This window comes from Lagopus muta, chromosome 1, assembly GCF_023343835.1.
Source record: "Lagopus muta isolate bLagMut1 chromosome 1, bLagMut1 primary, whole genome shotgun sequence".
Lineage (NCBI taxonomy): Eukaryota > Metazoa > Chordata > Aves > Galliformes > Phasianidae > Lagopus > Lagopus muta.
The window spans coordinates 15,320,081-15,336,669 of NC_064433.1; the positions used below are offsets into that span (position 1 = coordinate 15,320,081).

At 41.0% G+C, this 16,589-nt stretch overlaps 2 protein-coding genes across 4 annotated transcripts; one reads left to right on the forward strand and one right to left on the reverse strand.

Annotated features, from left to right (window-relative positions):
* Window positions 1-1,763: 1,763 nt before the first annotated feature.
* ALG10 (ALG10 alpha-1,2-glucosyltransferase) lies at window positions 1,764-12,140 on the reverse strand. Of its 3 annotated transcripts, XM_048964802.1 has the most exons (4): window positions 11,976-12,140; window positions 10,936-11,133; window positions 8,483-8,543; window positions 7,198-7,213 (listed from the first exon to the last, which is right to left on the reverse strand). In XM_048964802.1, the coding sequence occupies exons 1-3, from the start codon at window positions 12,138-12,140 to the stop codon at window positions 8,535-8,537; spliced, it is 372 nt and encodes a 123-aa protein (XP_048820759.1). In that variant the 3' UTR covers window positions 7,198-7,213; window positions 8,483-8,534. The 3 variants fall into 3 exon arrangements, with proteins under 3 accessions (XP_048820749.1, XP_048820739.1, XP_048820759.1); XM_048964792.1 differs by lacking the exon at window positions 11,976-12,140 and having other exon boundaries at window positions 1,764-7,213; window positions 10,936-11,038; XM_048964782.1 differs by lacking the exon at window positions 8,483-8,543 and having other exon boundaries at window positions 1,765-7,213.
* A 225-nt stretch (window positions 12,141-12,365) lies between these two features.
* TPRKB (TP53RK binding protein) lies at window positions 12,366-16,294 on the forward strand. Its single transcript, XM_048964854.1, has 4 exons — window positions 12,366-12,506; window positions 13,477-13,599; window positions 13,889-14,065; window positions 14,899-16,294. The coding sequence occupies exons 1-4, from the start codon at window positions 12,366-12,368 to the stop codon at window positions 14,980-14,982; spliced, it is 525 nt and encodes a 174-aa protein (XP_048820811.1). The 3' UTR covers window positions 14,983-16,294.
* Window positions 16,295-16,589: the final 295 nt, after the last annotated feature.

The following is a 16,589-nucleotide window of genomic DNA, read 5'->3' on the forward strand; positions in this document are numbered from 1 at the left end:
TGTTTCTCTAGGTCAGTAGGTTAAGAGGCTGTTGGGCTGTGATTTACACATACCAGTATAAATGGAAGTTATGTGATGCATATCTACACAGGTACAAGAGGAAAATGGGGAGACTTGTCTGTGCAGAGATCTAGCAAAAAAAAAAATAGTCACAAGAAAAAAGATTTTTTTGAGTAAAAGTAATTGATATTTGAAAAAGCTGGTGAAAGGACACGGCAAATTCATTGCTTTGTTGGCTTTAAATAGAATGTGTTTTCAGAAGACACGCTCTGTGTCAGCCACAAAATATTAAACTCTACAGGATTCACTTACATAACTTGGAAGCTAATTCCCACTCCATGGAAGTTCCTGGATGAAGTTCTGCAGCCAACTGCCATGCAAACAGTTGGATTAGGTCATTATAGTACCAGCTCCTCTGCCACCCCCTCCAAAATTTAGGCAGTGTAAATTACGCAAACAGGGAAGGAGAGCAGAGAGAAATTAAGAATATTTATCTTGAAGGCAAACTTAAAGCTCCTCTCACACATCAAATAGCTCCAAAATCCCAAACCACTTTTTCTTCATAATGCTTTAGAAAAGTGCAAACTTTTATTTTCTTTTGGTTCTTAACCAATAAACTATTGCTTTTCCTCATTTCGGAATAGAATATAGAAAATGGCAAGAATTAATTGTACAAAACTCCCAATTATTAAAGGAAATCTGCACCAGTACATTTTTAGCATGGATATATGCAGCTTTTTACCACAGTCAGCAAATAATCTTTTCCTTTGGCACGCTCCTGGTTCTTTTTCTGGTAGAATGAAATTGGACAGGGAAAGTTATTCCACAAAGCTTCTTCAGACTTCAAAGCAAGCTAACAGTCTGCATTGAACTGAAGGTTTTCAAATTAGGCAGCAGTGTGGTTGCCAGGAAAATCAACTCCAACTCAAATCATTCTGGCCTAAAAGCTGGGTGTGAGGGCCCGCAGCTCACAAGTGCTCTGCCCAAAGATGCTGTGCTCCAAAGCAGCTCTCAACAGCAGATAGATTTCACAAGATGTCTGGCAGATGAGTTCCCATCTTCACGACAGGTGAAGGCCACAACGCAGCGGGCTACTAACATAAAACAATCCCCTTGGTAATGAGAAGCATGCAGTGCTGTAGCTGTGCACAAGTGCACACAGCAGTAAGGAATCCCATTTGCAACAAAGAAAATGTTAGCTAAAATCAGCCAGGTTGCTCTTCACCAGGGCTGCAGTTCTGTTGTGCTTACTCCCACCCACCACCACCATGCCATTTGCTCAGCACCGACCCAGGGGGCAAAATACTATCTCTGAAATTGGTAATATTCCTGCCTGTGCTCCTTTGTTCTTTTGAGCATTTACATTTAAATTCAACCAGGCAACGTTTTGTTTGAGATCTGATGGGAACCCAAGAAAATGCAGCATGATTTACATGCATGAAATGCGCAGGCTTGAAGCAGTGCCTTAAAATTAGAGAGTCCTGGAAGCAATAATCACCACAACCATTCCTTTTGCATTATTTCTATGACAATGCTATTAGGAGAGTTGATATGAAAATATGGAAATGTAATCTCATTAGAGGAGATCAGAAGGTAGCTAAGGACACAAATTTCTGCAATTACATCCTTGAAAAGATGCACAGTGCTACCATTCAAGCCAGTTCATGCCAATTCCAATTAAATGCACGGTGTATCAATTAACATCTACATAGAACCAGGAAATAAAACACACAAGAAGACTGTTTTAGGAGTATTTATTTTTTAAGATATGACAATTTTTGCTTTACAAAAACAGCAGTGTCTGGGCAATGAACTCCTTTCCCGTTGCTGACATACAGCTGCAGTTCAAGTAAGCTCACAACATTTCTTGAGAACATTAAGATAGTTATTTATAAATCCACATCCAAGTACTAGAAACACTATTTGATAAACCAACTCGTCCTCCTGTTTCAGAAATGTTGTTCTACCAGCAACCAGCAGCCTCTCCTTCCAGCTGGTGTTTCACAACTCTGAGAGCAACAGCAGTTACCTGTACCAATCCTTTCCCTTCTGATTCCTGCTCTTATAATCCAACTTTTCCTGGAGCTGAAGGAACAGCCTGAGGTTCTGAACATGCTCTGAGATTAAGCAGAAAGCCCAATGCCAAGAACTCACGAATTAATGGCATTTGAGCTATATGTTGCTAACTGCTTTAGCATTTCAGTCTCATGCAGGGATTCTTTTTGTTTGCAAAATGATGTTTGCTAGTAAAAGTCAATTCTCTGGATCCATCTAAAACATACTTTTAAGAGGGATCTTTTTTTTAATAAAAGAAGTCTCAGCTGACAAACAAATGTCACTGAAACAAAGAGAAAAACCTATCCTACCTAACAAGAGATGAGCAAGGATGGCAAAGCTCTTTAGGAGGAGGAAAAAAAAGCAACAACAACAAACCAACAAAATGGTAAATATAGACAAAAAAACACATTAATTCCATGGACTCTGGGTTCAGATTTTTCACAACACAGAAAGTAGATGATGCATTTAAAATACAGTATGTCAACCACTATGGGGCTAACAGCCATTTGAACATTTGCACTGCATGTGCTCATCATCCAACAAAAAAGAGCAACTGTGTCAGTCTCAAAAGTAGAATTTCTTTGCTTTCCTCAATTTGGCCTATTTATATATATATATATTTATATATGTATGTATATGGCAATGGATAGACTATGTGAAGAAAAAAAGAATACTGGAAAAGTCAGTAATAAAACAGCAGAAGAAAATCCATGTAAGTTTCGAAGCAATTATTACATTGTAAAATAGATGTTTCAACAGCAAGCTTTCAAGTTTCATTTTGTTCTCTAAGACCAGATATGAAAACTCTATAAATAGAAAAAATATCAAAAGGAGACATTTTAAAGATGAAAAAAATAGCTCTTCTCCTGAAATATATCATACTATATAGATTGATAATTAAATACAACGCTATTTTAGCTAAGCTAGTTACTAAAACAAGCAATCAGCCATGACAGACTTGAAGTTTCCCAGTTCTCAGCAAGCAGTGATGCTTAAACCCCAACGCTGTGATTTCCAGCAGCATTCCGCTGAGCGTGGGTCACCAGAACACGATGGCACAAGTCTGCCACCTGCTGAAAAAAGTCAAACCTGCACTAACAGAACAAAAATCAGAGTAGAGGACTTCTTCCTGCAGGATTTTCAGCAGAAAGAATCCATCTACACACTATCAGAGTAAGAAGTAAAAACTATTTCAGCATGTACATGTTGCTTATGGTGTCAAATTCGTGCTAATTTTGAATACAAACATGTTGCTAAAGAACAGAAGAGGCAAAAAACACAAAACGCACACAAATAACAGAGAATACAATTTACAAACTTAGTTTGAAAACAAACTTTCTACTTTCTCAAATAAGCACCTCTATATAACTCTAAGAACTGTCACATTAAGTCACATTATGTGTCATCAAAACAATTCAGTCACACTGTGACTGTTCAGTTCTGCATTTTGATTTATTGAGAACTTCCCTTCTTTCTATCTCTGAAAAAAAATGAATCTAAGCCTTTTTTTTTAGACTAATGATGGTGTAGTTACAATCACCTTGATTTCTGAAAAACTGAATCATATTAACACTGAATATTACCTGTAAAGTCTCACCTGTAAATCACCAGCAAAAGTTAAAATACCTTTAACAACAAATTGCTCCTTTCCTGTTTTCATTCCCATCATCCTGCTCCTTTCCTGTCATTCATGCATTTTCCCAGTTGTAAAAATTTGTTTAAACTTAACCTTAACAGAAAGCACTGAGAATAAGTGGAGAGTTAAATGAAAACTCTGATAAAATATTATTCCATCTTACAATATTCTTGAAAACAAACTAGTAAAGCAGTTCACAGAGACCTCTCCACACAGTATATTGTGATGTAGAGCTCACCAGAAAGGCACTGTGCTCTAACTTTTGGGGGCTTTCTGCATTTGCTTGCCTTTAAAAGAAATGCATACTTGCATTAATACAATATGTATTAAAACTCATTTCTTTCCATTTGAAACACGGCTGCTACCTCAGTTGAATAGACAAGCATAAGCACTGTCCTAACAGAGCTGATTATATGGGGCATTCAAATACCAGCATCAATAGTCATCCTGGACAAAATACAACAACTGTAGACTGGTGTACAGGAATTTCTTCATCTTGTTAAAGCAGTGCACACCTGCTCCTGTATATAAAGCCAGGAAAACAAAACAAAACCAGGTCTAGGAGGTAGGTCAAAATTCTAGCCAGATCCCTACCCTTTCCACATTACCATTCTAACCTGCTCAGTACTACCATTTGAGGATGGAAATGCAGTTGAAACACGCCTCTGCTCTTTACTTTGTTTATGTTTTTATGATAACGTTTTACAAAAGCAGAATTGGATCAAGAGGCATGCAAAACTTTCCCCCCAAATCCATCACAGTACAATCACAGCACAGGACAGCATCCTGGACTCCACAAGAACCATGTCAGATTCTTGAAAAGCAACCCAGTGCACTTCTCTTGGCCTTTCAATTTGGTAAAGCCAAATGGAGAGTGATCAAAAAACGGCTTTTCCTAATACACAATACCAACAAATTGCCGTCCTGGCAACAAGGCAAAAAAGAAAGCAGTAACTTTCTACAAAGTGTTTCAAATGCAATTTAAATGAACCCACTTACTGAGTGGGCTTTAAGGTTTCCTTGGAAGAAACAGGGTTGCATTGGACAGGAGGATGAGATAACCACATTCCTTATGGGAAGGTCTCAGAGCCAGACTATTGATTTGCATACAGTAAAGAAAAAAAGTAACAGAACCACTACCAGTAAGTAACTCCACAGCACTGGCTTTTAAAGTGACTGGAGGGGTGACAACAGTTTGCTCAGATGGGACTACAGTACTTTAGAGGCCTTAGAGATGCTACACAGTATGCAAAACATTCAATCACCCACCACAACATGTTATGTTTATAAAAACTGCTTAACTGTTAACTTGAATTTTTTCTAGCCTCATTAAAGCCATTTGCCGACAGGAATCATTACAGCCTTCTTTTATTCTGAAAATAATGCACTGAATGCTTTAAAAACAAAACAAAACAAAAAAAACCCCACAACCAACAACAACAAATGACAACCATTCTTTTTTGCCCATGTAAAAAATACATGTTCCCCTTAATTCCATTAAATTTGCACATTTATGCAAAGCACTTAAAAGAACAATTCAGTAGGGCCATTAGTAATTGTGTAAGATTACAAGTCAAAGATCTTAGAAACACTGAGTTCAATTTGGAACTGGAAGCACACTCATATCCTACTTGGATACAAACTGAACACAGAACTTTGGGACATAAAAGCCCTATTATTTCAAGGGGCATTCATCGTACTGCATTCCATTGTGCAACAACACGTTTCAGTCTGACACACGTAAATTAATCCCCTTCTAATAGGCTACAGTATCAACTGCAATTTATCTTTTGTTGTACAGTAACATTTATTCCCCTAAAGAATTACATGCAGGCAGCCTCCACTGTGTTTTTTAACTATCAGTTTGAAATAGAATTTCCAAAACGTCCTAATGATGAAAGAGCCAACATTCTGTTTGCAAAACTCATGTAAGCATTTATTGACCAAAGAAAAAAATCCAGAAAATTCAGTAGGTTGTAGGATGTAGGTGTTTTTGAAAACGTTATCATTGAGCAGTGCTTCATACCTTGACTTCTAGCAGGCATAGATGGAAGCAGCCTGTTTCAAAGAAGTATGCATCCCAGCGTAACACTTAAGCATGCTGTTTTAAAGATAAACCTCTGAAACATAAACTATCATATCTTGAAGTACATTAGATAATATATTATAATGAAGAATGACTGTAAACATCTCCCATGTTTCACATTAATTACTGTTAAGTGTTCCCAAATTTCATCTCCTACCAAATTTGTTAATTCTAGGAGTTCAGAAATTCAGTATCTGCACATTATAACACATCCCATTCAATTCCAAGAACATAAGCAACTTCATTCCTTCTCCAGTCCTCTGGGGGAAAAAAAAACAAAACAGTCCACATATAATACAAAACATGGTACTTTGTTCCAGAGCCCACAGTTCTGAAACAGAATTGGATTTCCATAAGGGTACGAAGGTTAAAAAAAGTCACCACATAAACCTCTGGATTTCTACACTATTGGGCCACTGGAATGTTTTGTTTAGGAAAAGATAAAATGTTACTGCATTCACAACAGTGTAAAAAGCCAACTCAACAAGTTGTCTATAGACGGGTGGGAATGGAATATTGAGCCTGTATATTAAGAATGGCAAAATAAAGTAACGGAACTCTAACAGCTTTTGGGGAACTGTGACTGATAATAAACATACAAAATACATTAAGATCCAGAATATCGATTTTGATTTTATTGTATCAACAAAACTCCAGCCAGCAAATATATAGGCTGGAACTAACACATATTTTACAAGCTCATGTCTTTGGAAGATTTTTCTCCAGACATAGAATGTGTAATGTCTATTATCTGCTAGCAAATACTTATGAACATAGGTAAACTTCCAAATAAAGAACAAAGAGACGGCAGCGATTAGGATGTACTGCACACGGTGCCTTCGCAATGACTGCAGGAATTTCCTGATTTTAGCAGGGGTCAGTAAATGAGGGAAGGAAAAAAAGAGAGTAAAGGACAAAAAATAGAACAGCTGGGGAAAGTGCAAGCAGGCTTCATGGCTACTTCTGTCACCAACAACTATTCCACCATTGACGAAGACAAAAACGAAGAACGCAGCTACTAACACAATGTATGGCCATGTTAAAGCAATAAGTGTAATTAAGTTTTTAGGAGATATGAGATATTCAATAAGAAATCGCGTGATTAAGGTCAGATCAGAAAATGATGTTCTCATGGAAGAGATCCTTTCATCCTTCTTTTTCAGTAACTCTGTCTTCCAGGCTTCATTTAGCTTTTCTGCAACAACATTTCCAGCACAAAAAACTGTCCACACGATATTTGTCTGACGAAACATGAAAGCACAAAATCCAAGCAGAGCTGAAGCCTTATGGTTACCATAAAGGCACATTAAATACGCAAACAGAGTAAAAAATACTGATCCTGTGTCCGTATAATAAAGGAATGTAAAAAAATAAAGGGTGGGAAATGTTGCAAGAGTTAACGAAGACAAGATTCTCTGGAAACCTGACACAGCCTAGAAAAGAAGCAGAGAAATATGATTAGTAATTCCAACTAAAAAAACATATATTTGTGAGAATTCCATTATGACAACATAGCATCTCCTTACACCCTTTGATTCCGTTGCTGTATGACCACATATGCTACATTTCTGTTAAGCTCCTGCTATGTTAATATAGAATGCTGGACAATAAAATGTTAAAAGACAAACAAAACCATCAAACTTTATTACTGGTGAGATAAATACATAGCAAAGAAAATACACCAACTCCTTTTCTACATCGGGGGTTCACATACTTGTGACATCAAAATCATGGTGGGATTGTAACTGCTCCCACATCTAGGAGAAAAAAATACATTAATGGGAAAAAGAAAAAAAATTCAGTCCTTTATGCCGCTGCAATCTCATTATCACATTCTGTTTGTAAGACAGCAAAACACACCGTGCTGTTTTGTCTTTTGAAGCCAGCTCACTAAATGGCCAGCTCAAGTTTCTAATCTTGGGTGCAGCTTTTATTGTTTATTTTCATCATAATTCACAAGTTAAAAAAAAAAAACAAAAAAAACTTTAAAGAAGATAGGAGATCATACTGTTTAAAACTTCTGCCAATTATCTCACTCCACAATATGATGCAATTCACATTAAAAAATGCTGCATGATGTTTCTGAAGGATGCAATGTTGGATGAAACAGTCGCCACCATAAAGAAAAGAGAATAGAGAAAACACTCAGCTCAAAGAAGCAGCAACAACAGAAACACAATTTTTCATGGTAGTACTATTATCAAGAAATCTTTTGTTTTCTTATAATTATATTTCGATCTCCAAACATAAAATCAATTATTCCAAAAAAGGAAACAATTTATTGAATTTGACCTAATTTGGTGTCTTACCATGTGCTTAAAAGCACGTGAGTCTCCTGTAAGAAAATACGTCCTTTACAGTAAAGGAATTGGGCAACAGCAAACATGTTCTTATGGATAAAAAGTGAAACTAAAGAACTTTCACTAAGTTGAAAGACTTTGACTAGGCCATTAACCACTGAAAAAAATTTACCTACTGCAATGGTAGATGATTCAACACTTCAAAAATACAACTGTATTTGTCTTGTATCCTAATTGAACTGCTATGGTCTGTATGGGTGGACAGCTAAACAGGTAAAAATGGGCTGTATCAAATTCTGTCCAAAGGTAAGAATACTGGAGGCATCTCTACTGGGACCTGTCCTGTTTAACATCTTTCTCAGTGACCTGAAACAACAGAGTACACAGTGCAGTAACACTGACCTGCGATGACTCAGACAATATACTCAAGGACAGGGCTGCCATTCAGATTGACCTACACAGGCTAGAGAATAAAGTTACAGAAATGTTATGAAATTCAACAAAAGCAAATGTAAATGCCTGTATCTGGGAAGCAATCTGTGCAATGACACAGCCTTGGCATGGAGAAGTTGAGGATCCACTTTGGAAAAGGAGCCGGGGTTCTCAGGAGGCAGCAAAGTGAAAATGAACCACAGTTGTGTCCTGGCACAAAAGAACAGCAACAGCCTCTTGAGCTGCATTGGCAAAAGGTAGCAGCAGTCAAGGAAAGCAATTATCCTTCTCTATTCCATGTATGTCATGCTGTGTTTAGTATACCACATCCAGTTTTGTGTTCCATAATGGGACAAAGGCATTACTGAACTGGAGCAAAGGCAAAGGGCCACCAAGACAGCAAAATGCAGAAGCACCTGCCCTTAGAAGAGAGGCTGAGGGAGATGGCCTTGCTCAGCCCAGAAAATAGATGGTTTGGGGGGGATTGAACAGCAGTCTACCCATGAGGAAGTTATCAGATAAAGGGAGTTGGGCTCTTCAAACAGTGCTTGGTTGGAGGACAAGAGACAATGGGTATAAACTGAAACACAAGGTTCAGACTGGATGTGGGGAAAAAAAAAAAAAAAAAAAAATCACCAGTCTTCTATCATGAGGCCAGTCAAGCAGTGGAACAGGTTGCCCACTGAGGTTGTGTTGTCACTGAGCAACCTGGTCTGATCTCAAGGTTTGTCTGCTTTGTGCTGGAGGTTGCACTATAGACCTCCCAAGACCTCTCCCAACTTGAACTGTTCATAGAAGAATAGAGTGTTCCAAGCTGGAAGGGACCCACAAGGATCACCAACTCATAGCTCCACACAAGATCACACAAAAATCAAACCATAGCTCTGGGAGTGTTGTCCAAACGCTTCTTAAACTCCAATAGCTTGGAGCCATGCTCACTGCTTTAGGCAGCCCGTTCTGTGCCCACCACACGGTGTGATGCAGAGCCTTTCCAGAGCCCCTTTTCCCGCCCCTCCCCTGACGCAGCTCCATGCCGTTCCCTCGGGCCCTGTCGCTGTCACACAGAGCAGAGCTCAGTGCTGCCCCTCCGCTCCCTGTGAGGAGCTGCGGCCGCCATCAGGCCTCCCCTCGGCTCCTCTGCTCTGTGCTGAGCAAACACAGGGACCTCAGCCGCTCCTCATACATCTTTCCCTCCAGACCCTTCACCAACTTCATATCCCTCCTTTGGACACTCCAATAGATTTACGTCTCTGATACTGCAGCACCCAAACAGCACCCAGTGCTGGAGGTGAGGCAGAACAGAGAAGGACAAGCCCTCCTCTTGCCCACTGGCAGTGCTGGGCATATTGCACCCCAGAGTACAGTTGGCCATTTTGACTGCCAGGGCACACTGCTGGCTCACACGGAATGTGCTATCAGCCAGAACCCCCAGGCCCTTTTCCATGGGGCTAGAGTTCTTTTCAACTTGCATTATTTTCCAACTTAATACTGGCACTGAATGTAGTACCTTTTCTAAAGAACTTATTTTGATTCAAACGTGGTTTACAGGGCTTCATTCAGGTAGAGCTTTGTGGAGAATCCTAACCAATTAAATTAGTTATTATCCTTTGGACAAGTTTGCATGCAAATTGTTTCAAGTTTTATTTCACAGAATTTCATAGAATTGTTTGACTTGGAACAGAACCTTAAAGGTCATCTAGTCTAATTCCCCTTCAAAAAACAGGGACATGCACAGCTAGATCAGGGTGGTCCAGCCTGACATTCAATGTCTCCAAGAAAGGAGCATCCACCACATAACTGGGCAACCTGTTCCAGTTTTTTACTACCCTTTTTATTAAAAAAATGCTTTCCTTATACCCAACATAGATCTCCCCTCTTTCAGTCTGAAACTATTTCCCCTTGGCCCATCGCAACAGACCCTGCTGAAGAATCTGTCCCCTTCCTTCTTACAGCCCCCCTTCAGATACAGGAAGGCCGCTATCAGCCTTGTCTTCTCCAGTCTGAACAGCCCCAGCTCTCCGCATGTTCTCATAGTGGAGGCGTTCCATCCTTTGGATCATTTTTATCATTTTTATGGCCCTCCACCAGATGTGCACCAATGGGTGCACATCTGTCCTGTACTGAGGACTTTACATCTGGACATAGTACTCCTGGTGAGTTCCCATCAGCGTAGAGGGGCAGGACCAACTCCCCTAACCTGAGGCCATGTTTCATTGGGACCACTTATTGATATACATAAGAGTACATTTTTAGAGGATCAAACTCAGACAGAGAATATGTTTTTCCTTTTTTTACATAAAAGGCACGTACCTCCTTGGTGAAACTGACCTGCAATTATATGAAACAGAGAGTAGCTCAAATAAGTAAACACACGAAGTCAAGGAATTGTTTGTACTGGTACATAAAACAATCCTACTTTGTACCTTATTTTTCTGATGGATCTTCAGCAGAAGCAGGTACAGCAGGTAGAAGTTGCCAGCGCTGATGAGGAGGTTGATGAACCTGAGCATGCCGGTGGAACACACCACACTGCCTGTCCAGCCAAAGAGCCAGGCTGCTGGCTTCACCACACCAACCGACAGCAGGTACAGACCTGGAGGGGTGGTGATCATGGGATCCCACTGCAGAATGGGAGACAGGCATCAGAGGGTTGCTGTCACACAAAAACCACCCCACAGATGTGCAGCAGGGTTTGGGTATGTAATTCCAACCTCTGCTCTGATTTGTTAATCACAGAATTGCAGGGACTGGAAGGGATCACTAGAGATCATTGAGTCCAATCTCCTACTGAAGCAGGTTCCCTATGGCAGGTCACACATATAGGCGTCCAGACAGATCTTGCCTATCTCCTGAGAAGGAGACTCCACAACCTCTCTGGGAAGCCTGTTCCAGTGCTCTTTCACTCTGACAGTAAAGAATTTCTTCCTTGTGTCAGTACAGAACTTTCTGTTCCAGTTTGTGCCCGTTTCCCCTTGTTCTACTGTTGCTTGCCACCAAAAAGCCTGTTCCTGACCTGACTCCCGTCCTGTAGGTGCTTATTAACACTGATGAGATCCCCTCTCAGCCCTCTCTTCTCCCGGCTGAAAAGCTCCAGGTCTTTCATCCTTTCCTCATAAGGTAGGTGCTTCAGGCCCCCAGTCATCTTTGTGACCCTCCGCTGGATTCCCTCCAGCAGTTCCCTGTCTTTCTTGCACTGGGGAGCCCAGAATCCAGACACAATATTCCAACAGTGGCCTCACCGGGACAGTGCAGAGGGGGAGGATCACCACTCTCGTTAATGTGGATGTCTAACGAATTTCAGGCACCAGCAACCAGGCACGGCACGGCGGGGACCGCCCTTCCGCGCGACTTTAGCTCCCCTCTCCCTCCTACAGCAATCACCCATCCCGAGCGCCGCGAGCCGACAGCGACAGCTGCCGCCCGGAGGCGCCCCTAAGAAAGCGGCCCCGAGGGCCGGGCCCACCTGCAGGAAGCGGCCCTGGCAGTAGGCCTGCGCCTGCGGGATGTGGAAAACCTCGTCCATGTAGGGCTCCCGCAGGCGGCGGTTGACGGCGGCGAAGAGCAGCGACGAGAGCAGGAAGGCGCCGCTCATGGCGGCCGAGAAGCCGTACGCCTCTACCCCCTCCATGCCACCGCCGGGAAGCGGCCGCACGTCCGGGAGGGCCGCGAGCGGGCGGCGCCGGGACCGGTAGGCGGGGCGACGGGAGGGGAGGAGGAGCCGGCTGCGAGGCCGCTCAGCCCAGCCGCCGCTGGAAACCGTCTCGAGTGGAGGGGAGTGTTGTTACGGCGCTGTTTTATGTGAGACCGCAGTAGCGCTGCTCCGTGTGCCCGGCCGTCCTCCCGGCGCTGCGGGATGCACCTCACGCACCCGCTGGAGCTGTTCCCCGAGCGCTGCGTCACCCTGCTCCTCTTCAACCGCGTGCGGAATGCCGCTGCCCTGCGGAGGAAGGCCGTGGAAGGATCCATCGAAGGAGCGCTGATAAACCCTGCCATGGTGAGCGGGCGCTTTGCTGTCCTGCTGCGCTGCGGCACGGCCCTGAAGGCCGCGGGGCTGCGCGGGGAGCCGCGCCGTTGGCTGGCTTGGGAACGGGCACCTCCGAAGTGATTGGTGCGTGATCTGCTAAAAGTTTCTTTTCTGCTTCTGTAAACTCATGACTGCTTTCTGAACGAAGGCCTTTTTGTTAGCAGAGAGGCGGTTGTGGGGGAGGGGAAAGAAAAAGATTTGAATCTGGTAATTTGCTGACATTTTTAGTAGTGTGAGTAACCTGACTTCAGAGTGTAATCTCTGTTGTAAATGTGATTCTCTCACCTTGGTGCTGTGTTCAGTTGTGGGATTCTCACTACAAGAAAGACATGGAGGCCCTGCAGTGTGTCCAGAGAAGGGCAGCGGAGCTGTGAGGGGTGTGGAGCACAGGAGTGATGGGGAGCGGCTGAGGGAACTGGGATGGGTCAGTATGGAGAAGAGGAGGCTCAGGGGAGGCCTTATTGCTCTCTACAGCTGCCTGAAAGGAGGCTGTGAGAAGATGGGAGTCGGCCTCTGCTCCCATGTAACTGTGATAGGGCAAGAGGGAATGGCCTCAAGTTGCACCAGGGCAGGTTCAGGTTGGATATTAGGAAGAGTGGTAAGGAGGGAGGTGGTGGAGTCACTGCCCTGGAGGTGTTTGGTAGCCATGGAGATGTGGCACTGAGGGATGTGTGTTAGTGGGCATGGTAAGGATGGTAAGGGTAAGGATGCAAGAACAGCTGGATTAGATGATTTTAGCAATCTTTTCCAACCTTTATGATTCTAATGATTGTCCCGCTCAGCAAATAATCCATTGACTTTGGAAGAACAAGAACTGCTAAGTTGTACTGCTCGCTTTTATGATTATGGACTTAGGCTATCAAAATTAGTTGGTCATTATTTTGACCAGAGTCCAAAATACTATGCTGAATTTCTGTTTAACTTTGGTTGTATTTTACAGATCGTAGATCCTTTTCAAGTTCTTGTGGCAGCCAACAAAGCGGTTCATCTACACAAGATAGGTAAAATGAAGACCAGAACTCTCAATGCAGAAATTATCTTCAACCTTTCACCAAACAACAATGTAAGATACGCTCTTCAAATGTCATTTTTGCCAGAGAAACTTGCTAATAGCCTTGCAGCCAGACAAGTGTAGTTATCTGCTTAACCTAGCAAACTAATAGAAGTTACTGTTATTTTTAATAACACGAATATGCTGATATCTCTTGTTGATTTTCAGAGTTCCATTAAGATAAAATGCATTAATTTATTATTTTGGTTTATTTGATCCAGTAACTGAAAAGACGTAGCAAAGAACATGAATATTTTGATGTAATAAGTGTAACATTTTGATGTTTTTAATCTTTTCCTAGATTTCAGATGCATTTAAAAAGTTTGGCATTTCAGACAGTGACACAGCAGTACTCATTGTTCTGGTTGTAGACAGAGAAAAAACAGTAAATCTGGAAGATATAGCATCTCAAGTAGAAGGCCAACAGGTTTCTCTAGATGAGCTTCCCCAGCTAACAGACATTGCCAAAGTTAAAAAGGTATGCAACCAAAAGAGATGGCTGGGTTTAATAAAAGGAATAATGTATGTAATTGTCTGATAGCATATCTCAATTTTCACATAGGGTTTTTATTTCTTTAGCATGATTGTAAACTTCGGGGCTTTTTTAAATGAAACTTGATTTTTAAAAATTTTGTTACTCTGGAAAAAAAGTTTCAGGCATCACACACTGACATCACAAATTTTAATTCATCAAATTCTTTAAGATAATCAGGAAGTTGGACCATAAAAATGAATTGCAGATTGGTGCCTACCATACAGTCACTTTTGCTTCCTGTTTTCTCAGACAAATATGCATATAATTGAAAACAAATTCTCAGTCCTAAGGAATTTCATAGTCTTAAATACCCAAATAGTTTCAACATGGGTGGCTAAATAAAAATGTGTTGACTAGCTGCTAGGAGTTCTGTTAGGGCTTGTGTGCTCTTAACAGATTGCCATATGCTATGAAGGTATCTTGAAGAATACGTGTTTGAGGAATATGCTTGAAGAATATCCAGGCCACGTATATAATTCAAGTAGTTTACATCTTCTTGATCACCTCAATGAAAGTAATGGTGGGAGAGAGCAGCAAAATTGGACCGATCATAGCATATCTAAGAGTACTGTTCTCATTCAGTTTCTTTGCTTTCTCTTGTTTCTTGCAGTTTCAGAATTTGCTTAGTTTCTCATTCCCAAATTTATCTGGCCTGCAAGACAAGATTCTAATGTAAAAAGTGGGAAATCTTTTGTGTGCATGTTTTTTGAATGTGTGCAATCCATTTTATTCCTTACACAGCCTGTGTGTTTATTGTTCTTTTTTTTTCCCCACAGATATACAAGATCACTCCTCAGGAAGAAAAAATTGGCACTTTGTTAGATGGCATTGTTTGCAGGATCTCAACAAAAGATGTTTAATGAAAAATGTGGAAATAAATATTTTTTTGAAGTAAAATGAGGTCTTTTTAAGATATAAAAACACTGCATTTTATCCTGCATCTCAAAGCAGTTGTGTGGTAATGAGTTGTTTGGTGACATTTGAACTTCAACCAGAAATGGGGGAGCTTTGGTCTAGCTGTATTCTAAGCACAGAGAGCAGTTTGGCTGCACTAAGCAGAATTTGCTATAGCCATTTCAGTCCATTTTCCAAAGAAGAAGAATGAAGTTTTGCCAGCTCATTAAGCTGATCATAAACAGAAGGCTTAGAAATCTGTATTTCCTCTTTCAGCAAATATTTTATTATCACCAGGTAACAAAATTACAAAAATTGTAAATAATTCTGTTATTAACCCTACCTTTGATTTGGGACTCCAGTAGACAATATCAGTTGAACAATTCTGCTGCTAGATTTTTCTCTCTCTGTGGTATGAAGTATTGTGGATGGGTGAGAAAAAAGGAAAGTTTTCATGAACTATCTGTAGCACCTCCATCTAGAGAAAGGAATGGGATGGTACACCATGGCACCTGCTGATGGGTGCAGTGTAGAAATGCAGCTTCAGAGGTGTGCAGAACAGTGAATAAGATCAGCATGAGTGATGTTGTCACCTGACAACACCTGAAGTCATCAGATGCAATATAGTGCTGATGTACCAATGTACTGCCACGTTATTTTAGAATTGGAGTTAAAGTATAATGAGAGGTTATTTTATTGCATAACACTGAATTATGTACAGTGATGCAGATTTTTTTAGGGCTTGGCTCCAGGTGCAGAAGAATTCACAGAAAAAACTGGAGAGTAGGTTTACTCACTTTAAATTTTAGGTGTAATTCACATAGCATTCTGAAAGCAGCATTGAACGAATTGCTTTGCTGAACCAGAGGGAGCACCAGGGTAATGAGAAGGCTTATCATAAGATTCAAGAGAGGTGTCTGTGCTGATTCTTGATCTAAAGATGGTTTTACAGGATGTGTTACTCTCTTGAAAGGAAAATGTGAGGAAGTAGTAAGAGATGGAGCTTGGAGGGCCTTGAGTCTTTTGAAATAAAATGTGTAACATCTGCCTGAGAGGATGGCTATAAAATAAAAGTGTTTTCATTTTCTAACTGTGCAATCAGTATATGGAATATATCGTCAGATTTGCTGTCTCAACTGCTGACATTGTTTGTGGTAGTTTAAAATAACAACAGACAAGTATGCTTAAACCACAGCCTATTTTGAACATTTGTAAATCATTGGTCCACTTGTTGTATATAAAGAAATATGTATGAAGAGATCACTGTGTAACAATTGATACACATGTTCCAAGCTGGAGTTCTCAGCTCCTAATTCTTGTGAGTCTATTTAGTTGTTGTAGAAGAGTAACTAATTTGTTACTATTGTCATGTATTCCAAGTTAAATTAGGAAAGTGATTTACTATGAGAATTGTTTTCCTGGGTCAACTTGCTGGGAATTTTATAGCTTAAGATGTTATTTGATGGTACATCTAAGCCAGTCTGAGAACTGCCTCTTGTTAGACTGTGATTTCCCCTCTGGTATTCATTCCAGCAGTTTTCCTTTTGTTTGTTCCAGCATGCATTTGACTAGC